A 23,851-nucleotide genomic window follows, 5' to 3' on the forward strand; every position below is an offset into this window, starting at 1 on the left:
ATCACGCATTAGGAATGAATTCTACCTGGTATACATACCAATTTATCAGCACTTGTGAGAATGTGCAGCGCAATAAAACATTTAAAATTAATTAATTGGCTGGTTGCGACTGTATATTAAATGATCACTTCATTGAATGCGTTGACATATTAACAAGCCACTTTTGGGATGTATTTAATGGAATTTCAGTGTCTGTTTTTTTTCCAGGAAAAGTGGACAGGTGTCTTTATTCCTCTCCAAAAATGATTATGTTAATGATGTCAATACTTACAGAGGAATTTAACTTGTAAGTTATTTTTCAAAAGTATTTTTATTAGCAAATCGAGTCATTTTGTGAAACGAATGCCACCATTTCGGATGCACAATTCGGATTGTATATTCAATCCACTTTAAATACATGGTCACCATGGTTATATTCAAATCTTGAAGCATCATAGTAAATTCATATAAATGGGGTTTTGTATATCACATTACTTTTATCCTTATTCTAAGGCATCAAATATAAAATCAGTATCATTTTTACTGTACCTTATCCAGTACTTGATAAATAGAAGTTTTCTGTGTATTGACATGACTGTTCGCCAAAGTTCACCATATAGAGCTTCGCGATCGATAAAGCGTCTCACACGTGATATTTATAGTTTATACCTAACTCAATTCGTTTTCAGTGTCATATAATTCCCATTGAATGTGATTAATTTGACCAGTATTTATTGATTAGAGTCAATATCGTCAACGAAAAAAATCATTTTACAAATTATTAAGGTTTTAAAATGCGTGACTCATAAAACAATAAAATGAGACAAGTGATTTAAGGTAGGACAGCTCAACATCAGGTCCCGGCCATAGCGGTTCCGGCTTTCTCCATCAGCGATCCTGGCAGTAACGAGCTATAGAGTCCCGACCTCAGAACTCCCGGCTTTTCTCAAAAATCGTCCCTGGCAGTCACTAGCTACACGGTCCCGACCTTAGAACTCCGGGCTTTTCTCAATCAGCGATCCCGGCAGTAACGAGCTATATAGTCCCGACCTCAGAATTCCCGGCTTTTCTCAATCAGCGATCCCGACAGTAACGAGCTGTAGAGTCCCGACGTAAGAACTCCCGGCTTTTCTTATTCAGCGATCCCGGCAGTAACGAGATATAGTACCCCGACGTAAGAACTCCCGGCTTTTCTCATGCAGCGATCCGGGCAGTTCCTAGCTATTAGGTCCCGACCTCAACGGTCCCTGGTATATCCAATTAGCGATAATTATCAGAAGTCCCGGCTTATTCAAAACATCCTTGGCACCCCAGTGTTCATTTCTTCGAGCTCCTTTCTGGATTCGTCATTGGAACATATGTCCTAATCAGAATACAGGAAACAAAACATAACTGTTGATGAATGAAATTTGATTATCGATTAAGTCAAAACTGTTCATTAACAATGTAACAGCTGTAAGTCACAAACATCGACAAGTCAAAAACATGAATAAAAGCATATACATTGTCTAAGCGAATCATTAAGTTTAAGTACCGACGTAGGCCGAGGTATTTCGAAAGAATCAATGAAACTTACTCTAATGATTCCAATGACCTTGTGTGCGGTTTTTCCGGGGATATTTTTTCTTGTGCGAGGTGTGTCTACCTTGTGCGCGATGTTTCTACGGGTGTGTCTGCCTTGTGTGCCGTGTGTATACAAATGTATCTCTCTTGTGTGTATTCGGTGTTTGTACGGGTTTTGCAACATTATGTTATGTTTATACAATTGTGCCTGCTTTTCGTGATGTGATTGAACGGGTGTGTTTATCTTGCGTGCAATGTTTATACGAGTGTGTCTACATTGTGTGTGGTTTCTATACGAGTGTGTCTACATTGTGTGTGGTGTGTATACGGGTGTGTCTATATTTTGTGTGGTGTGAATACGGGTGTGTCTACATTGTGTTGTGTGTATACGGGTGTGTCTACATTGTGTGTGGGTGTATATGGGTGTCTCTACCTTGTGTGCGGTGTGTATACGGGTGTGTCTACAATGTGTGCGGTGTGTATACGGGTGTGTCTACATTGTGTGCGGTGTGTATACAAGTGTGTCTACATTGTGTGTGGTGAGTATACGGGTGTGTCTACATTGTGTGTGGTGTGTATACGGGTGTGTCTACATTGTGTGCGGTGTGTATACGGGTGTGTCTACATTGTGTGTGGTGTGTATACGGGTGTGTCTACATTGTGTGTGGTGTGTATACGGGTGTGTCTACATTGTGTGCGGTGTGTATACGGGTGTGTTTACATAGTCTGTGGTGTGTATACGAGTGTGTCTACATTGTGTGTGGTTTGTATACGGGTGTGTCTACATTGTGTGCGCTGTGTATACGGGTGTGTCTACATTGTGTGTGGTGTGTATACGGGTGTGTCTACATTGTGTGTGGTGTGTATACAGGTGTGTCTACATTGTGTGTGGAGTATATACGAGTGTGTCTACATTGTGTGTGTGTGTATACGGGTGTGTCTACATTGTGTGTGCTGTGTATACGGGTGTGTCTACATTGTGTGTGGTGTGTATAAGGGGGTTTCTAACTTGTGTGTGGTGTGTATACGAGTGTGTCTACATTGTGTATGATGTATATACGGGAGTGCCTACATTGTGTCCGGTGTGTATACGGGTGTGTCTACATTGTGTATGGTGTGTATACGGGTGTGCCTACATTGTGTCCGGTGTGTATACGGGTGTGCATACATTGTGTATGGTGTGTATACGGTTTGCCTACATTGTGTGCGGTGTGTATACGGGTGTGTCTACATTGTGTGCGGTGTGTATTTGGGTGTGCCTACATTGTGTGTGGTGTGTATACGGGTGTGTCTACCTTGTGTGCGGTGTGTATACGGGTGTGTCTACATTGTGTGCGGTGTGTATACGGGTGTGCCTACATTGTGTGTGGTGTGTATACAGGTGTGTTTACATTGTCTGCGGTGTTTATACGGGTGTGTCTACATTGTGTGCGGTGTTTATACGGGTGTGTCCACATTGTGTTCGGTGTGTATACGGGTGTGCCTACATTGTGTGTGATGTGTATTCCGGAGTGTCTACATTGTGTGCGGTGTGTATCCGGGAGTTTCTACATTGTGTGCGGTGTGTTTACGGATGTTTCCACATTGTGTGCGGTGTGTATACGGGTGTGTCCACATTGTGTGTGGTGCATACGGGTGTGTCTACATTGTGTATGGTGTGTATACGGGAGTGTATACACTTTGTGTGGTTTGTATACGGGTGTGTCTACCTTGTGTGCGGTGTGTATACGGGTGTGTATACATTGTGTGTGGTGTGTATACGGGTGTTTCAAGTCTGCTTGTGGCATGTATACGGGTGTGTCTACATTGTGTGTGGTGTGTACACGGGAGTGTATACATTGTTTGCGGTGTGTATACGGGTGTGTCTACCTTGTGTGCGGTATGTATACGGGTGTGTCTACCTTGTGTGCGGTGTGTATACGGATGTGTCTACATTGTGTGCGGTGTGTCTACCTTGTGTGCGGTGTGTATACGGGTGTGTCTACATTGTGTGCGGTGTGTATACGGGTGTGTCTACCTTGTGTGCGATGTGTATACGAGTTTGTATTGTGTGTAAATGAGTGTGCCTACATTGTGTGTGGTGTGTATACGGTTGTGTCCACATTGTGTGCGGTGTTTATACGGGTGTGTCTACATTGTCTGCGGTGTTTTTACGGGTGTGTCTACATTGTGTGCGGTGTTTTTACGGATGTGTCCACATTGTGTGCGGTGTGTATACGGGAGTGTCTACATTGTGTTCTGTGTTTATACGGGTGTGTCTACATTGTCTGCGGTGTTTATACGGATGTGTCTACATTGTGTGCGGTGTTTATACGGGTGTGTCCACATTGTGTTCGGTGTGTATACGGGTGTGCCTACATTGTGTGTGATGTGTATTCTGAAGTGTCTACATTGTGTGCGGTGTGTATACGGGAGTGTCTACATTGTGTGCGGTGTGTATAACGGTGTTTCCACATTGTGTGCGGTGTGTATACGGGTGTGTCCGCATTGTGTATGGTGTGTATACGGGAGTGTATACACTTTGTGTGGTTTGTATACGGGTGTGTCTACCTTGTGTGCGGTGTGTATACGGGTGTGTCCACATTGTGTGTGGTGTATACGGGTGTGTCTACATTGTGTGTGGTGTGTATACGGGTGTGTCTACATTATGTGTGGTGTGTATACGGGAGTGTATACATTGTGTGCGGTGTGTATACGGGTGTGTATACATTGTGTGCGGTGTGTATACGGGTGTGTCTACATTATGTGTGGTGTGTATACGGGTGTGTCTACATTATGTGTGGTGTGTATACGGGAGTGTATACATTGTGTGCGGTGTGTATACGGGTGTGTATACATTGTGTGCGGTGTGTATACGGGTGTATCTACATTATGTGTGGTGTGTATACGGGTGTGTCTACATTGTGTGTGGTGTGTATACGGGAGTGTATACATTGTGTGCGGTGTGTATACGGGTGTGTCTACCTTGTGTGCGGTGTTTATACGGGTGTGTCCACATTGTGTGTGGTGTTTATACGGGTTTGCCTTCATTGTGTGCGGTGTGTATACGTGTGTGTCTACCTTGTTTGCGGTGTGTATACGGGTGTGTCTACATTGTGAGTGGTGTGTATACGGGTGAGCCTACCTTGTGTGCGGTGTTTAAACGGGTGTGTCTACCTTGTGTGGGGTGTTTATACGGGTGTGTCTACCTTGTGTGCGGTGTGTATACGAATGTGTCTACTTTGTGTGCGCTGTTTATACGGGTGTGTCTACCTTGTGTGTGGTGTATATATGGGTGTGTCAACCTTGTTTGAGGTGTATATACGGGTGTGTCTACCTTGCGTGCGGTGTTTATACGGGTGTGCCTTCATTGTGTGGGTTGTTTATACGGATGTGTCTACATTGTGTGTGGTGTTTATACGGGTGTGTCTACATTGTGTATGGTATGTATACGGGTATGTCTACATTGTGTGTGGTGTATATACTGGTGTGTCTACCTTGTGTGCGGTGTGTACACCGGTGTGTCCACCTTTTGTGTGGTGTGTATACGGGTGTGTCCACATTGTGTGTGGTGTGTATAAGGATGTGTCTACCTTGTGTGTGGTATTTATACGGGTGTGTCAACATTGTGTGTGGTGTGTATACGGGTGTGTCAACATTGTGTGCGGGGTGTGTCTACATTGTGTGTGGTGTGTATACGGGTGTGTCAACATTGTGTGCATTGTGTATTCGGGTGTGTCAACATTGTGTGCGGTGTGTGTCTACATTGTGTGTGGTGTGTATACGGGTGTGTCAACATTGTGTGCGGTGTGTATACGGGTGTGTCTACATTGTGTGTGGTGTATATACGGATGTGTCTTCATTGTGTGTGGTGTTTATACGGGTGTGTCTACCTTGTGTGTGATGTGTATACGGGTGTGTCAACATTGTGTGCGGTGTGTATACGGGTTTGTCTACATTGTGTGCGGTGTATATACGGATGTGTCTTCATTGTGTGCGGTGTGTATACGAGTGTGTCTACATTGTGTGCGGTGTGTATACGGGTGTGTCCACATTTTGTGCGGTGTGTATACGGGTGTGTCTACCTTGTGTGTATTGTGTATACGGGTGTGTCTACATTGTGTGTGGTGTGTATACGGGTGTGTCTACCTTGTGTGCGGTGTGTATACGGGTGTGCCTACATTGTGTGTGGTGTATACAGGTGTGTCTACATTGTATGTAGTGTTTATACGGGTGTGTCTGCCTTGTTTGCGGTGTTCATACGGGTGTGTCTACATTGTGTGCAGTGTATACACGGGTGTGTCTACAATGTGTGCATTGTTTATACGGGTGTGTCTACATTGTGTGCAGTGTTAATACTGGTGTGTCTACCTTGTTTGCTGTGTTTATACGAGTGTGTCTACATTATTTGTGGTGTTTATACGGGTGTGTCTACCTTGTGTGCGGTGTTTATATGAGTGTGTTTACCTTGTGTGCTGTGTTTATACGAGTGTGTCTGCCTTGTGTGTGGTGTTTATACTGGTGTGTTTGTCTTGTTTGCTGTGTTTATACGGGTGTGTCTTCTTTGTGTGCGGTGTTTATACGAGTTTGTCTTCCTTGTGTGCAGTGTTTAAACGGGTGTGTCTACATTGTGTGCTGTGTTTATTCGAGTGTGTCAACATCTGTGCGCTGTTTATACCAGAATGTGTACATTGTTTGCGGTGTTTATACGAGTGTGTCTACCATGAGTGCGGTGTTTATACTGGTGTGTCTACCATGGGTGCGGTGTTTATACCAGAATGTCTATATTTTGTGCGGTGTTTATACTGTTGTGTCTACCTTGTGTGCGGTGTTTATACGAGTGTGTCTACCTTTTTTGCTGTGTTTATACGGGTGTGTCTGCCTTGTGTGCGGTGTTTATACGGGAGTGTCTACCTTGTGTGCGGTGTTTATACTTGTGTGTCTACATTGTGTGCAGTGTGTATACGGGTGTGTCTACATTGTGTGTAGTGTTTATACTGGTGTGTCTACCATAAGTGCGGTGTTTATACTGATGTGTCTACCATGAGTGCGGTGTTTATATGAGTGTGTCTACCTTGTGTGGTGTTTATACTTGTGTGTCTGCCTTGTTTGCTGTGTTTATACTGGTGTGTCTTCCTTGTGTGCGGTGTTTATACGGGAGTGTCTACCTTGTGTGCGGTGTTTATACGAGTGTGTCTACATTGTGTGCAGTGTGTACACGGGTGTGTCTACAAGGTGTGTATTGTTTATACGGGTGTGTCTACATTGTGTGCAGTGTTTATACGGGTGTGTCTACCTTGTGTATGGTGTGTATACGAGTGTGTCTACCTTGTTTGCGGTGTTTATACGAGTGTGTCTACATTATTTGTTGTGTTTATACGGGTGTGTCTACCTTGTGTGCGGTGTTTATATGAGTGTGTTTACCTTGTGTGCGGTGTTTATACTAGTGTGTCTACCTTGTGTGTGGTGTTTATACTGGTGTGTCTGCCTTGTTTACTGTGTTTATATGGGTGTGTCTGCCTTGTGTGCAGTGTTTATACGAGTGTGTCTACCTTGTGTGCGGTGTTTATACGAGTGTGTCTGCCTTGTGTGCAGTGTTTATACGAGTGTGTCTGCCTTGTGTGCGGTGTTTATACGAGTGTGTCTGCCTTGTGTGCAGTGTTTATACGAGTGTGTCTGCCTTGTGTGCGGTGTTTATACGAGTGTGTCTGCCTTGTGTGCGGTGTTTATACGAGTGTGTCTGCCTTGTGTGCTGTGTTTATACGAGTGTGTCTGCCTTGTGTGCAGTGTTTATACGAGTGTTTGTACCTTGTGTGCGGTGTTTATACGAGTGTGTCTACCTTGTGTGCAGTGTTTATACTGGTGTGTCTGCCTTGTGTGCTGTGTTTATACGAGTGTGTCTGCCTTGTGTGCAGTGTTTATACGAGTGTTTCTACCTTGTGTGTGGTGTTTATACGAGTGTGTCTACCTTTTGTGCAGTGTTTATACTGGTGTGTCTGCCTTGTGTGCTGTGTTTATACGAGTGTGTCTGCCTTGTGTGCTGTGTTTATACGAGTGTGTCTGCCTTGTGTGCTGTGTTTATACGAGTGTGTCTGCCTTGTGTGCTGTGTTTATACGAGTGTGTTTACCTTGTGTGAGGTGTTTAAACGGGTGTGTCTACATTGTGTGTAGTGTGTATACGGGTGTGTCTACATTTGTGCGCTGTTAATACCAGAATGTGTACATTGTTTGCGGTGTTTATACGAGTGTGTCTACCTTGTGTGTGGTGTATATACTGGTGTGTCTGCCTTGTGTGCTGTGTTTATACGAGTGTGTCTGCCTTGTGTGCGGTGTTTATACTGGTGTGTCTGCCTTGTGTGCTGTGTTTATACGAGTGTGTCTGCCTTGTGTGCGGTGTTTATACTGGTGTGTCTGCCTTGTGTGCTGTGTTTATACGAGTGTGTCTGCCTTGTGTGCTGTGTTTATACGAGTGTTTCTGCCTTGTGTGCGGTGTTTATACTGGTGTGTGTACCTTGTGTGTGGTGTTTATACGAATGTGTCTGCCTTGTTTGCGGTGTTTAAACTGGTGTGTCTGCCTTGTGTGCTGTGTTTATACGAGTGTGTCTGCCTTGTGTGCTGTGTTTATACGAGTGTGTCTGCCTTGTGTGCTGTGTTTATACGAGTGTGTCTACCTTGTGTGCAGTGTTTAAACGGGTGTGTCTACCATGAGTGCGGTGTTTATACTGGTGTGTCTACCATGAGTGCGGTGTTTAAACGGGTGTGTCTTCATTGTGTGCTGTGTTTATTCGAGTGTGTCTACATTTGTGCGCTGTTTATACCAGAATGTGTACATTGTTTGCGGTGTTTATACGAGTGTGTCTACCATGAGTGCGGTGTTTATACTGGTGTGTCTACCATGGGTGTGGTGTTTATACCAGAATGTCTATATTTTGTACGGTGTTTATACGGTTGTGTCTACCTTGTGTGCGATGTTTATACGGGTGTGTCTACCTTTTTTGCTGTGTTTATATGAGTGTGTCTGCCTTGTGTGCGGTGTTTATACGGGAGTGTCTAATTTGTGTGCGGTGTTTATACGAGTGTGTCTACATTGTGTGCAGTGTGTATACGGGTGTTTCTACATTGTGTGTAGTATTTATACTGATGTGTCTACCATAAGTGCGGTGTTTATACTGATGTGTCTACCATGAGTGCGGTGTTTATACTGATGTGTCTACCATGAGTGCGGTGTTTATACGGGTGTGTCTACCATGAGTGCGGTTTTTATACGGGTGTGTCTACCATGAGTGCGGTTTTTATACGGGTGTGTCTACCATGAGTGCGGTGTTTATACGGGTGTGTCTACCATGAGTGCGGTTTTTATACGGGTGTGTCTACCATGAGTGCGGTGTTTATACAGGTGTGTCTACCATGAGTGCGGTTTTTATACGGGTGTGTCTACCATGAGTGCGGTTTTTATACGGGTGTGTCTACCATGAGTGCGGTGTTTATACGGGTGTGTCTACCATGAGTGCGGTGTTTATACGGGTGTGTCTACCATGAGTGCGGTGTTTATACGGGTGTGTCTACCATGAGTGCGGTGTTTATACGGGTGTGTCTACCATGAGTGCGGTTTTTATACGGGTGTGTCTACCATGAGTGCGGTTTTTATACGGGTGTGTCTACCATGAGTGCGGTGTTTATACGGATGTGTCTACCATGAGTGCGGTGTTTATACTGGTGTGTCTACCATGAGTGCGGTGTTAATACGGGTGTGTCTACCTTGTTAGCGGTGTTTATACTGGTGTGTCTACCATGAGTGCGGTGTTTATACGAGAATGTCTACATTGTGTGCGGTGTTTATACGGTTGTGTCTACCTTGTGTGCGGTGTTTATACGGGTGTGTCTACCTTGTGTGCGGTGTTTATACGTGTTTGTCTACATTGTGTTCGGTGTTTATACGGGTGTGTCTACCTTGTTTGCGGTGTTTATACGGGTGTGTTTACCTTGTGTGCAGTGTTTCAACGGGTGTTTCACATGGTAATGCATTAAAATTCAAATAAATACATGTACCTATGTTAGTTGCCGTTTATATTTATTTTACATATATCATCATTTAAACAGTTAAATATTAATTTTATTTCACTGATTGATCTCTATGAACGCCCGGAAAGCATATGATAAAAAATATTAAAACTATACTTCATAATGGACATTCAATCGTTCTTAAGTTGCACTCTCACATATCGAACGTTTTGACAACTGTTTTATATTTTCTTCCGAAACGAGTCATTTTTTGCAAAATTCCATGGAAATCAGTTCAATAAGGCTGCTGACAAAAATAAGATCGCAGATATTTATATTTAAGTTCAAAAAATGATGTTTTATGCATTTTTCTTAAATTGTTAGTAACTGTTTAAGCCATAAAACATTAATTTTCGAACGGAAATGTGAACATCTGCGATCTGATCTTTTGTCAGCCGTCTTTTATCATTGGTTTACAGATACGTACGCAAAAATTTGGCCTTTCCAAGACAAAATATAAAAAAAAGTTGTAAAATGGTATATCTGTAAGAGTGCAGCTTTAAACATACTCCAAAAAGTGTTTAAGGCTCTCTGACGTCACCTTTTTCCCATAATTAGGTGATAGGTGGCGCTGTTTTTCATTGTGAAGCGCGCTGCCAGTCGAGCGGTTATTATTTATAGTTTAAATTTAATAGATTAAATTTCTTTCTTTAAATAACATTGACAATTAATTTATTAAAAGTCAATATCCAGTGCTATCAATTCACTAGTTTTATTCTTGTCACATAATCATAAGTAAATAAATAAATTGAGAGTCAATACAATATCATAAAGAACTAGATACAAAAAATGGCACAAGTTAAATAAACAAAAAATATTAAACTTTAATACCATAAATATGCAATTGCGCACATGTTTGGTTTTACTTTCAAATTTGTAAAGCCCAATTAATCGCGTGAACGGATTAACGCGTCGGTCAATTGTGGATGATCATTGTTTATTGTTTCCGATTACGTTTCAGTAATTTTAAACTCCGGATTAAACAAAATACGAGATCGTTTATTGATTAGGAACAATAGCTTAAGAACAGCTAAACTGAATACAAAAAGTGTTGAAATTGCAAAATGAATTTTATTTTTTGTGATCTATTATGTGAAAGTGTTTGTAAACTATTACACACAGTGTATATATTTATATTTCTTCTACTGCGACTTCTATACGAATCCGTGAGGTTTTAACCATTTTTAATAATTTCAGACTTTTAAGATTTAAAAATAAGTGTATCATTTTATAAACGTGTATATGGACTTTTAATCTTAAACACAGGCATATAATGTAGATATTCAAAGAAAATGAACGAAACAAATAATTAATCATTGATTGAAGATGGATGCTGGACTATTAAACTCTGATACTTCAATTGCTGAAGACGTCTTGGGCATACAGAAATCGTTGGACGACCTAAAAGACAATTTGTGTCTACAGCAAGATGTCGTTGCGCGAGATTTCGAAACACGATTACGTCACGCTTATGATGACGTCATAACTGATATAAATCAAATACGAGACAGGGTAAACTGTCTAGGCAGCGGATACGCGTCGGAATCGGAACTACTTTCATGTAATCCAAAACGTTCCAATAAAACTAACGCCAATGAATTTAAATACAAAAAGAATAAGGTTAAAAAATCAAATTTAAGATACAGCAGGTCTGTGGATTTTTCTGAAACCATAGATTTGACAGATGGTCTCAAACGATTTATTCCGATTGAACGAAGATTCGGTCAAAGTCTACGAAGTTTGTGTGCGAGTTCAGTGAGTATTTGGTCGAGTGTGAAGTGTAGAGCGCACGTGCCAGGATACGGATGTTGTTTCCATGGAGACGGAAAAACGCTGCCCTATCGATCATACACTCCTTGGTATGCTGAACGAAGGTAAATATAATATTATTAAAGCAATGAACAATATTATTTCGAGGGGTGAATGCGAAAATATTCTAAGTGACATTAAATAAAGAAGAAGATAGAACCTTTTCGCTTTCACTCCTCGATTTATTCATACACGAATCAGTTTAAAGTAATTGTTAGATGACATGGAGTAAATTCTTAATGGATATGAATGGGCGGGTGAGCGAAGCGAACGAGCCCTTCTTACTCATTAAGAAATTACTGCAGGTCATATAACTGACTAAGAATACAACCTCATTAGCTGATACATTGGCAATGCAAAATCTGACGCAGGGAGTGTGTATTGGATGAGTGACAGTAGGTGGACCTTTAAACACCCGTGAAAGGTGAACTTCTTAATGATTAAGTCTAGCACTTAATGATTTCGTATCTGGAATTCCATTGGCTTATAATGTAGGTTGTGTTCTAAATAGTTTTAATTTTTGTAATATTATTAAATGTTTAATCTCATTCAGATGCAATTTTGATTTTACAGAGATTGTTTTCATGTTTGGAGCATTAATAACAGCATGAAATTATTCAATCGATGGACATCGTGCATTAAAAACATTAACTGTAACTATTTAACCCTAAACTGTCTGTTAAAGGGACAAGACACCAGATGGTCCCAAAATTGGCAAATACAGTATGACTTAAAAAAAGTAGTTAGTTTGAGGCCGATTATACATCACTTTACATGATTACAAGACTATTTCGTTGTTTTCTCAGCTGAGTTTACCCGTTTAAAAATAGCGTATCATGGTTTCCGAGTTATGCACCAGTCAATTGCAACCACATCCAACCCCCCCACCCCCACCCCCAGGTCCGGGGGTATACCGGGGATAGCCAGGGAAATGGGCCGTGTTTTTACCTTTCAGGTGGCCCCGCTGTGCCGGGTGAATGCGGTGGTTTTGTCTTCGCGCAAAATTTAGCGGGGAATTTGCCTTACCTAGGCTCCCTGGGGTGCGGGGGCATTTGGCGGGATTTGACCATCTGTTCGTCCCCGAAGGGCGGAGATTTTATCCGGGGTTGGCTGGACCGAAAGAAAAAGTCCCCGCTATTCCCCGGACCTGGGGGGGGGCGTGGTTACAATTGACTGGTGCATTAATAGTGTAACTTAAGCATGTGAAAGTCTGGTGATTAGTACATATACATATACCGACGCTATTTTCAAATTTACTTGAATTTACGTTGTACACAAACCAAGTAAATTTAGCAATGGAAACATACGCAAAAACTGAGAAAGTTACACGCGTCGTTATTTTTATTGCTATTGTCTGATGTCTAGTCCCATTAAGATCCCCGAACTGTAAAAGTAGTTAAAAACATTTGTGACGCTTTAGAGTCCGATCAGTATCAACTGCAAGCTTCGACAGCGTGCTAGACCACGATTGCCCATGGAGTTCCTGTGATGACGTCACAGATGACAACGCATTTTGTGACGTCAGTCATGACTGGAGAGTTAAGGTCGCTCCTCATATGTGGGAAGGTTGGCCAGTGCCAGGAGTAGGACCATGTGAATTGGAAAAGGCCCGGATGTTACTCAAAAGTATGTTGAAATATTCATTGAAGCCATATCGCGACATCAGTCTGAGCACCTCCGCCACTTTCCATCGAAAATGACCTCAAATACGACGTCATAACAATTTAAATTTCAACACGCTGCAAGTCGATCGCGTAGTAATATAAACTTTGACATCTAGCCCAAAGATTCTTCTCTTATGAATCATAATCATTTATGCAATTATAAACTTTATTGGGAATCAATTTAAACTTAGTAATAAAAGATACACATATAAACACTACAAATAACCATTATTACTACTATTATTATTATTTTTACATACACCGACATACATCCGAGGTTGTTTTCGATGCAATATTGTCGAGGTTTTTCGAATGACCGTTACTTGTGAGGTTGGTGTGTTTTTAAAAAAAATGTGAGCTGATGTTCTTACAAACTCGTGTTAAATTGACACTTCCGATGCCTTAATACCATCATTAATACCATCATTTCTCAGAAGAAATATTTCGATGCGTGTGTGGTCTGATTGTGGAGCTATTAAGATGTTTTTTATCCATTGTCGTTTGTGCATTGGTCTTGAGCTACTTAAGAGGTTTTATTTTTGAAATTTCGACAACAGGCCCCAATTTCTCGAAACTTCTTAAGTTTAACAGGCCTAAGTAGCTTATTTCAATTAGCCAAAATACATACTGAAATTGAATTTTGATAAATGAAAAATGGTTTATTGTGATTATCTTAAATATTATAAGTACGAGGTTTACCGAGTTTCCGCAAAACACCCTGCGCGAGTGTCGGGATGAACCTATCTTACACGAGCGGCTATGGTAGATGCTTTTTCTCACACCTCAGTTAAACAAAATTAAGTAAAAATGTATTTTTTGCTGGAACTCTTTTGTGCTTAGTGAAAATAAGTGTGTATGGATGTGCGATAGCACGTGGTTGCCATGGATATGCGCGCAGTGATCCAGTTAATGTTAATAGTCAATCGGTCTTTTTAAATAGATCTAAGGAGGATAAAGGATTATTTCTTGAATGGTGCTTGAAAACTGTTTTATGGTGACATTTGAAGCGAGAAATAATTAATTAGCGTTCTAAATATTACCATAAGACAAGATTTCCTTGATGCTACTGACGACAGTCTTCAACAAGGGAGGTAATTACAATGTGGTGACCATTAAAAAAGGAGTTCCATACGGGCATTTTATCTTCGCCCGTGGGCAAGATAAGAATATCTAGCATTGTTAAGTTATTGGATCTACTTATCTGAGGTGGGAGAAAAGGTATATCTAAAGTATAAAAACTCTTAAAGAAGTTAACATTACGCAATTCACTGAAAACCAAAAATATTGATATTAGCTTAATCTTGTTATAAGGGACTTAAGCAGTTTCGAGAAATTCGGGCCTGGGATTGACCCTGTAATTTTCATTGTCTTATTGTTTTTTTATTAGATATTTTGAATTTTGAATACAACCTGTTAACCTGCACTTAACTTTTCTAATCATAAAGTTTGTAAACAACTATCTTGTCTCGTGCCATCATTCTGTCATATATCCTTTCATTTTTAACAGGGTTCAAAGAAATGAAACACGAAATCCTAGTTGCCCACAACGAATGTCGAAAACTGCACGGGTCACGGGAAGTCGTCAAGTCCAAATCTTTGTCACGTGACGCTCAGAGGTGGGCGGAAGCAGTAGCTGCGCGCGGATATGCGCAGTACAGCGATACTTCCGGTACGATTAAAAACTTTCAGTAAAATATATAAATAACTGTATTAAATTGCATCTTTAATACAACCAAAACTCGATATATCGAAGTTATTGGGACTAAAGGAAATATTTCGAGATAACAAACATTCGATATAACCGAAATACAAAGTAACCAAAACATAGTTCGATATATCGAGTTTGATCTTTGATTACCGTTTTTGTTTCCTATTGTCGTAGTTTCTTCGTTGTCGTCGAAATTTTTCAATAGTGGATAATAGTAATTTTATCTGTTTTTCAATCGTCTCCAAAATGTTCACTGCCAATGGACAAACTATTTTCTTCCTTTTCATTTTTTTACTTCTTTATCTTCTGTTTCTTGTACCGACAAGACGAATTAATGTACTCTTATTGAGCGTCTGGTAAACAGTTATCTGTTAAAGTTAACAACGTTGTTCCTGTCATTGTTGTTAAACTTAGAAATATTAATGATCTGAAAGTTTATTCGATAAACTTGTGATCTGAAGTATTTTTACAAGATCTGAGAGAACCATTCACATATACCTGTTTTATCTACATGTATGAGCACATCTTAAAAAAATAAAGCTCAAAAAGTTAACAACGATCTCATTAATAACATTGTTAACTTTAACAAAGTCCTGAACATTCCGCCCATTGACTCAAATTAACAATTCGAAAAATATTATAATCCCGACCTACCTAATATTATAATAACGCAATGAAATCAGAAACCATAAAAAAAATGGTCTTCGTCTGTTACATGTCCCAGATCAAATATCAAGACACATAAATAAACAGGTGTTGAGAGACACTTATCAGATTATTCAGCTCAGTGGCGGCACAAGGGATTTATGTGTGTGTGTTTGGGGGGGGGGGGGGTACACGTATAAATTCGTTTATGCAATTTAACTCTTTATTAAAGAATATTTTCTGATACTTATAAAACAAAACTGTATAAATGTAGTGTTTTAGGAATCAATTTAAAGTCAATATGAGGTGGTTTCAGGGTTCATCTGCTGGCCCACTGAGGGGGAGGAGGGTATGGTACCTTGTGTCCCCCAAGCCTCTAGACCCACACTGCTGCCTCCCAGAGTGCTTTTAGTTGTTTGTGGTGTTGACATACATTAAACATAATGGCCAACTATTTTCTTTTTACAAGCTGAAACCTTAGTCCTGTATAAATGGTAATGTGTATAAGGTATCACACCACTAATATCACTTAAAGGGTCGGGTAATGTAACCTGGTTTCTCGAACCTTTCAGTCTTCGCGCAAGAGCAATGTTATCTCCAACCCCATTAAAAATAATTTTGTTTCATTACTCTGTATACCCAATAGCGTTACGCAGTGACTTTAAAGAGATCCTAGTATTTTCATTAATGTAGGTATATTATTCATTACTTTTCTAATTTTTTGTTTCAGATCGAGGCGAAAACATTTTGGTTTTAGATCTTGAATCGGAAATAAATTTAACCGGAAATGACGTAGTCCACACATGGTATAGAGAAAGCAAGAATTACTCATACTACCAAAATTGCTGGCAAAGAGGTAAAATTATCATCGTCATCTCCATCGTTGTCGTTGTCATCGTTGTTGTCGTCATCTTCTTCGACATAAACATCATCATCATCATCATCATCATCGTCGTCGTCGTCGTCGTCGTCGTCGTCAACTCTATTTAACAGTGAAATAACCATAGGCATTTTTCTTCGACTTTTGTATTGAGATCATTAACCTACAATCAAAATCAATGCGAAGTTTATGTGCACGCGATTGCCTGACATCAATGTGGGCTACAAGTATTCTTTGGCTTAACATGGCGATTAATTTATGACCCGAGAGATCAGTGTGCGGATTATAAAGGATTTTCGTTGCGAAATGATAAATGCGTGTGAGATTGCAGATATGGTGAAAGATATCTTCACTATACAAACGCAATGGCCTACTGTGTGATATAGGTTAAACCAAAAAACGTTTCGCGAATAAGTACGATAAAGGCGCTGCTACGATGAAATGGTTCGGCCGCATTGTCAATATCATAAAAAGCTGGAATAATTCTCACACCAAAAAGCGGCTGAATTATATATGCTTCCGTACCTAGATATTAATGTGTTCGATTGGGTGGGTGTGTAAGCTTATTTATACTCGCACTCGGGCCTCGCCCATTCGGCCAGTGCTCTGTTAAGATTGTTAGTCATTTTAGGTTTTTGAAGCATAGTGTACAGACATAATGTGACCCTGGTTAGAGCTACCCTGGTTCTTTAACGTGCACCAGTGTATAGCACTATCACACGGGACCCCCATTTAACGTCCCTCCCGGAAGACGATTAGTTTTTTTAGCGATGCGACGGGGGATCGAACCTGCGACCCCGTGTTCGATTGTCAATGTGTTAATGGTTAAGTACTGTATGTTAAACATGTGTCGGGGTTAGAAGCGCGAATCCGAATATGGCTTCCCTTGCACCTCATATCCCATATTCGGTCACTTAACACCCCGTAACGTATACATCACGTCAAACAGTCGGTTAACATTGATCAATTGATGGGGAGTGTTTCATTTACTTATGTTTTCACTAAAATTATAATCAATGGAATTAGAACAAATACGCCATTTTGGTACGATAAAAAGATAGTAAACACAATAAAATTATGCAAAAAAATATGGGGTCACCACGTGACCAGTCCTGGACCAATGGTGTTGCGTCATTCATGTTGGAGCGTGACACGATATCACGTGGTGCAATGTTATTAACGAGCTTACGACAACCATCAAGAATTTCATTAACATATTGAGTGAGTGTCACAAGTTAATTAGAAAGTTTTACTATCAAAATGAAAGAAACTTTGTAATAAACTGACTATTCAAGCTCTTAGTTTCAAAATAAGTATTAGGGGTAACTTAAATAAACTTTGATCTGTGTAAATATCACAAAAGGCATTACATCTATTCTTTTATTTCCTCAAATGTTTTCACTTTCAATATATACGAAAATATGTAGCAAAATAATTTGACTATGGCACTAAGGTCATTTCAATGTACGACATATTAAAAATTGAATATGACCTTTGTGAAAACGGCCCCAGAAACTATTATGGCGAAACAGCGTTCGAACGATACGTGTGTAGAAAAGATTGGCCTAGTGCGTATTCTATGATCTGAGCCCCTTGGGATCTCTTAGCAACCCTTTGTTTTATATACTTAGTCTCTAATAACCTTGTTCAACGGGAAGTTTATTCACCCAATATGCTAGAAATAGATATACTTATAAGCGCAGTCCATAGCTTCTGTAAGGAACTAATCCCCAATTATTTCACATTGTTGTGAAACCTCTGTACACTACACATGTGTATCCATGGTGATTATTTTAACACCGCGTTTCCTGTTAAGGGTTGTACTGATTACAGTGTCAGCTAGGCTAACAGTCATTATCGGAAGTCACGGGGGAGCTCTTTGTGTCAACAAGAAATACCCATGTGCTGTTAGTTTACATTATATAGTTTTACGACCTTTGTGGAGAAAGTTATGATAGCACATACTAAGTCACTCTCGTTGGGCACAAGGTTGCACGAGAGTGTGGTCTTGCGTTGAGGGAAAAATCGGAAAACCCGGAGAAAACCAACATGTCCGGCTTGGTGACTAATCAAACGCACATGCGCCTAGTCCGGGAATCGAAACCGACCGGGTCGCCTTGGTGAAAAGCGAGTGCGCTTTCCACTCCGCTAACCGGACAACTATGTTTTGCTGTAAATCGGTATCAGCTATTTGTTGTTATCAATAGATTTATAGTGCTTCAACAATTCTATATTAGCGCATTTAAAAATAAAAGCATAATAATGTGGTAAAAATGCCTTACTGATTTGATTGTTTTTATTTCTTTTAGGAACGTCGAATTTCACGCAGTTGATCTGGAAATCTACGACAGAAATCGGCGTTGGAATTTCCAAGTTCCCTTATCACGATACACTGGTCGTAGTCGTCCAATATTCTCCTCCTGGTAACCACAATATACCAAAAGAATTCCAGGAAAATGTTTGCCCACCAAAACCTATTAGGGGACCAAAGGAATTAAAGGAAAATATATGCCCGCCGATTCACACCAGTGCACCAAATGAATTCCAGAAAAATGCAAGTCCGTCCACGCAGTCGGAAAAACAAAAAGCATCAGAGAAAATTGAGTGTGTCCCAAAACACAAACACACACCGAAAGAATGCCAGGAAAATACAAACCCGTCGAAGCATACTGGAGTTTCTAAGCAATATCAGAATAATTTAAAAAGGAACCAACAAATACAGGAACCAAAACAATACCATGCTAGTGGGATTGAAACTATTGCAAATGAATCTGATAGACAAGATCTTGCAAAGGAAAACACAAACGAAGAAAAAGAAAGAATAGAAAATATCGCAGAACGAGAAAATAGTATAGATCATGTTGGTTTTGAACCTGCTGTGTTTGATAAAGCACAACCTGAAGACAATGCAAGTCTGATTACGAGAACCACTGGTTTTTCGACAGTGAAGAACGATAACGTGTTTGTCAATTCAGATTCTGCACGTGATAAAGCAACTCCCATGACTGGTGAACATAATGACGGTGTCATAAGTTGTATGAAAAACGCCATCAAAAACGCCCCAATAGATGGTGAAAGTCCGACTAAACCTAGACGGAAAAGGGTTATTCTATCAATATAATGTAATATATTTACAGATCGTGACGTTTTAGATGCATTTGATGTATTTTGTGCTTGTTAACGAATAAAGTCTGATTTTGTCTGTTGACATTAGTCGTGGTTATCATGACTGTAACAGCTTAATATGCTGAATGGTCACTATTGATAATTATGTTTAATCACTGCCCGCCATGTTGTTGTTTTTTTTAAAGTGAGCTAGTTTTCGGATGGAACAAACCGTCGAAACCGCCTTCGGAGGGGGTTTCATTTTATGTAAAACTGTAAAAACAAATACTCAGTTCGTTAAACAATTATTAAACCAAAACCCAGTTTATTACCAACAAAAGCCTTAAGTTAAAGATTAATGTCCGAATGTTCCTGATTTAGCCAAATCGACATATGTTGCGCATGGAACATTTGATAAAGCTATTATCATAATCCTGTCACAGGTGGCGTCAAGTCATGATAAGCCTATTTTCAAGTCGAAATGATTACATAATTGAGCAATCATAAGTCTTAGAACACTACATGTTAATTCCTCGTTAAATGCGTGAATGTATATGTGTGCGTGCCAGCGTGCGTGCGTGTGTGAATTTATGTACATTTAAGTATGTTGTAGACCAGCGCCAGAAAATAAAGTGTTCCTTTAAGCTAATGGTGAAAAACACATTCAAATAAAAAAAATCAATACAGAAGTTTAAACGTTATTTCTTTTACAACGATTGTACATAAAGCTTAATAATGCTAAGTAACTCTCGTTTGCACGATGTTGCGCGAGAATGTAGTCTTGAGTGCACTGAGAAAACCCACTTCTCGGTCTTGGTGACCACAAACCAAACTCACATACGCCAAGGCCGAGAATCGAACACGTTCGCCCGGGACGCCTTGGTGAGAATCCTGTGTGCTATCCATTACACTAAACGGACTACCTTTATGTCTTTATTATTATTATTATTATTATTATTATTATTATTATTATTATTATTATTATTATGTCTTTACTTTAACATTATACAATAGCTTCATAATAAGGAGGTAATAAAATTCATATCAAATTTCGATAAGATTCCAAAAGTTGCATTTCCATAAGGTTGTTTACAGTCGTAGGGGTAAAAATACATCGTTCCAAATATTTGCTCTAATTTACATATTCAAATCATCAAGTGTCATCATTTTATTTTTTCACGGCCACTAAAAGCCAGCTCCCTCCTTGTGCAAAGAAAATGAGCTGTCGACACTTCCGTGTTGCAGATGTGCTCTGTGTTTACTTATACACAGGTGAATATGATTTATATTTTATTTGATAGTTTTAGCAAACGGACATATTTTGAAAATCATAAATGTGGTACCGTGTAAAAACAAATGTACTGCATGCTGGCTACGATTTCGTTTCAATAATGTGCGACCTGTGGTGCCAGAAAAATTGTCGACAGCTCATTCTCTTTTCACCATCGTTAAGTGGTAGAGCTGGCGTTTAGTGGTCGTGTCTTTTTTAGAAAACAACGCTAAAAAACAATGGTACTCATATCAACAATCGAAAAGAATCTCCCGTTAATAGATATACCCCTTTATTTCCATAAAACGGAAATGAAACAAAAAGCAATTTCCATATCAAGGAAATGAAATGAACATTTTTTTAGCAATGTCATTCCCAATCAAATGTTTTATTCACCATTTTAAAAAACTTTGCGTTTTTCGGAGCAAAATATTCTTTAAGCGTATTTAGCGTGCCTTCACTAACATATGGGTGCTTCCGGCCCTTGCCTCCTTTCATACACCAAGGTTCATCATTTCCTAGTTCAAAACAAAATTTTCCTTTCTTTTCATTTAAGACGAACATTGAACTTTTAAAGAAAGTACCTATTTTTAGAAACCGTTCTACTTTGTTTAATTCTTTGGCGGGCTCCGATTCAAATTTATGACCATCAATAAACAACATTTGGTTCAGACGAAAATATTTTAACCACATACGCATATAATATTGATAGTCGGAATACTTGGTGACGTTACAAACCGCTTCTTCGTTAACGGTCATCTTGCCGTGATCACCTTGTTTGAAAACTATATCATCTACCGTTTTATTCTTGTCAATTTCTGATCTTGCCCGATACATTGCGATCGCAGAAATTGCTCTTTCAACCGGATTTTTCACGATGAAAATCAGTTTAATGTCAGGCGCCCACTGCTGTATTCTGTTAGCAACAAATTCCTGGTAAAAATATGCAGGATCTTTTTCTATTGTTATTTGCTGTTTAAAACTACATGGCATCTTCTCTTTATACTTATCAAAGCTGTTCTTCCATTTGATAACCCCAGCACTTTGCACAACTGATTTCTTGGAGAGTCCCTTTAAATAATTTGTGTAGCTTACGTCAGCATCTGGGTCTTTATCAAAGAACCTTGGCTCCGGAGGATGAAGACATCCAGCAATCTGTGGATGTTTATCCAGAAAGAACAACAATGCATAAGTTCCACATTTTTGTATACCGATTATAATCGCTTGAGGAAAACGCTTGACACATTTGCCTGTCAGTTTTGGAATCGGGTGGAAATCGGACTTCTCTCGGAGTGCTTCATATGTGTCTGAACCGACATTGCTAGATGCCAACGTGTCGGTTTCTGAATCTAAATTATCCTGTGCAGCGTTATAAATCCTGTCCATTTCTCTATCTAAATGTTCCTGTGACATCTCCCTTCGAAAATTGTATAAAAGAAAATCCATATATGCTGGCGCTAGGAGCATGAAGAACAATAGTAGAACTATAAAAAGTAATGTTGCCATGCAATGCATTTTTTTCGGTGCCATTTTATTGAAACGTATGTTAACTGTTTACAAGCCAAATGAATAACTATTTGTGAGCCGTGCTGGTACTAGAGTGTTATAAGATTATATAAGAAGAAATATTATGTTTCACAAAATCTCATGATTTTCGCATGGGTGAGTTGGATAAGAGATGATGTAAGAGTGACATCTTGGAAGGTCACAGCTTTTTAGTCTCTCGTTTAGTCATTAGGCGTCATAGATTTTCATTGAAACTCAACATACCGTTGAATGTATGTATGGGCATTTTGAAGGCAGGCAGGCGGGCGGGCGGGCGGACGGACAGGCAGACAGACAGATAGACAAGTAAACAAAAATATAAAATGAAGATATAAATGCATGTAAACTAGTGAAATAGCGAGGTGGGGGATCGCTATGGCCCTCATAGGATTCCGTACAAAACGCACTCATGTGAACACAAAATTCCATTAGGTCCGCGAACAATAAAATGGACTTCGAACTTGAACGTATAAAACAAAAGCCATTTAAAGAGCCGGATCAATTAATTACTGAAAACCATGCCTTTGTAAATACGACTACAAACACAGTTATCGTAAAATCAATCCTTTAATGTCCAGCATACCTTTGACTTTTGCCCATTGATGTGAAATAAAAAATCCTAACTATTGGATTGGATTCTCCCACGCCAATTGAGGCTAATTGGTCAAAGTGCTTATTGTTTCTGAGAAGCGGTTAACGATACTTGTTTTTGAATGGTTGTAATAAATACGAAACCATCAATATGAAACCATTTAGATTTTTGAGTCTAGACAATATGTTAAAAATTTACGATATTTCAAAATTGAATTGTCAAGTGCAAATATTTAAAAAGTGATAGTCTGATTCTCAGAGAAAATATGGTTTCACATAACCTCCGCTTTTAAACGAGCAATTTGCTTGGCGGCAGAAATATCTTTGTTAAAATTAGAGACGCATGACCAATTTAGAGGGTTAGTGCTGGCCCCAATTTCTCGAAACTTCTTAAGCTTAACAGGCTTAAGAAGCTTATTTCAATATGGCAAAATACATACTAAAAATGCATTTTTATAAATGAAAAATGGTTTATTGTGATTATCAATATGTTTATTTCTATCTAAAGCATAAAAACTCATAAAGAAAAAAATATTACGCAAATTATTAAAAGACAAAAATAGTGCGCTTAGCTTAATCCTGTTATAATAGACTTAAGAAGTTTCGAGAAAGTGGGTCCTGGTTGACAACGAGGGCCAAAAAATGGTCTTAATGTTTTCACTAACATCTCCAAACAAAGGGTAGGTTACTAAGGTAGAAATAACTTTTTTTTCATTTTTAAAGAACCGAGATTCTACACCAAACCGATCTTTATTAGGGTATATCACTATTTAAGAACATTTCGAATATACAGTTGAAACCTGTTGGCTTGATCTCCCAGGGACCAGCAGAAAATACCTCGAGTCTCGGAAAATTTCGACCCAAGCGGTAATGCTTACCGTCAGTTAGGGACAACGAGGAATTCGAGCTAAGCGAGTTCGAGCAAACGGATTCGAATGTTAAATGGTCAAAATTAAACATGTTCACTTTTAAAGAAATAACGAAAAAAATACACACTTTAGCAAAGAGAAGAATATGGTCGGTCGGGTAAGTGGAAAAATACTTTTAATTCA

At 39.5% G+C, this 23,851-nt stretch overlaps 2 protein-coding genes across 2 annotated transcripts; one reads left to right on the plus strand and one right to left on the minus strand.

The window, feature by feature from the left end:
* The first annotated feature begins 10,708 nt into the window (after positions 1 to 10,708).
* LOC128236099 (uncharacterized) lies at positions 10,709 to 19,483 on the plus strand. The gene is made up of 5 exons (XM_052950952.1): positions 10,709 to 11,456; positions 12,812 to 13,017; positions 14,563 to 14,724; positions 16,139 to 16,264; positions 18,598 to 19,483. Exons 1-5 carry the CDS (start codon positions 10,909 to 10,911, stop codon positions 19,407 to 19,409), a joined length of 1,854 nt encoding a protein of 617 aa, XP_052806912.1. The 5' UTR covers positions 10,709 to 10,908; the 3' UTR covers positions 19,410 to 19,483.
* A 1,549-nt stretch (positions 19,484 to 21,032) lies between these two features.
* LOC128235728 (heparan sulfate glucosamine 3-O-sulfotransferase 1-like) lies at positions 21,033 to 22,076 on the minus strand. Its single transcript, XM_052950530.1, has 2 exons — positions 21,359 to 22,076; positions 21,033 to 21,154 (listed from the first exon to the last, which is right to left on the minus strand). The coding sequence occupies exons 1-2, from the start codon at positions 22,074 to 22,076 to the stop codon at positions 21,033 to 21,035; spliced, it is 840 nt and encodes a 279-aa protein (XP_052806490.1).
* Between the last annotated feature and the right edge of the window lie 1,775 nt (positions 22,077 to 23,851).

Source organism: Mya arenaria, chromosome 5, assembly GCF_026914265.1.
Source record: "Mya arenaria isolate MELC-2E11 chromosome 5, ASM2691426v1".
NCBI classification, from domain to species: domain Eukaryota; kingdom Metazoa; phylum Mollusca; class Bivalvia; order Myida; family Myidae; genus Mya; species Mya arenaria.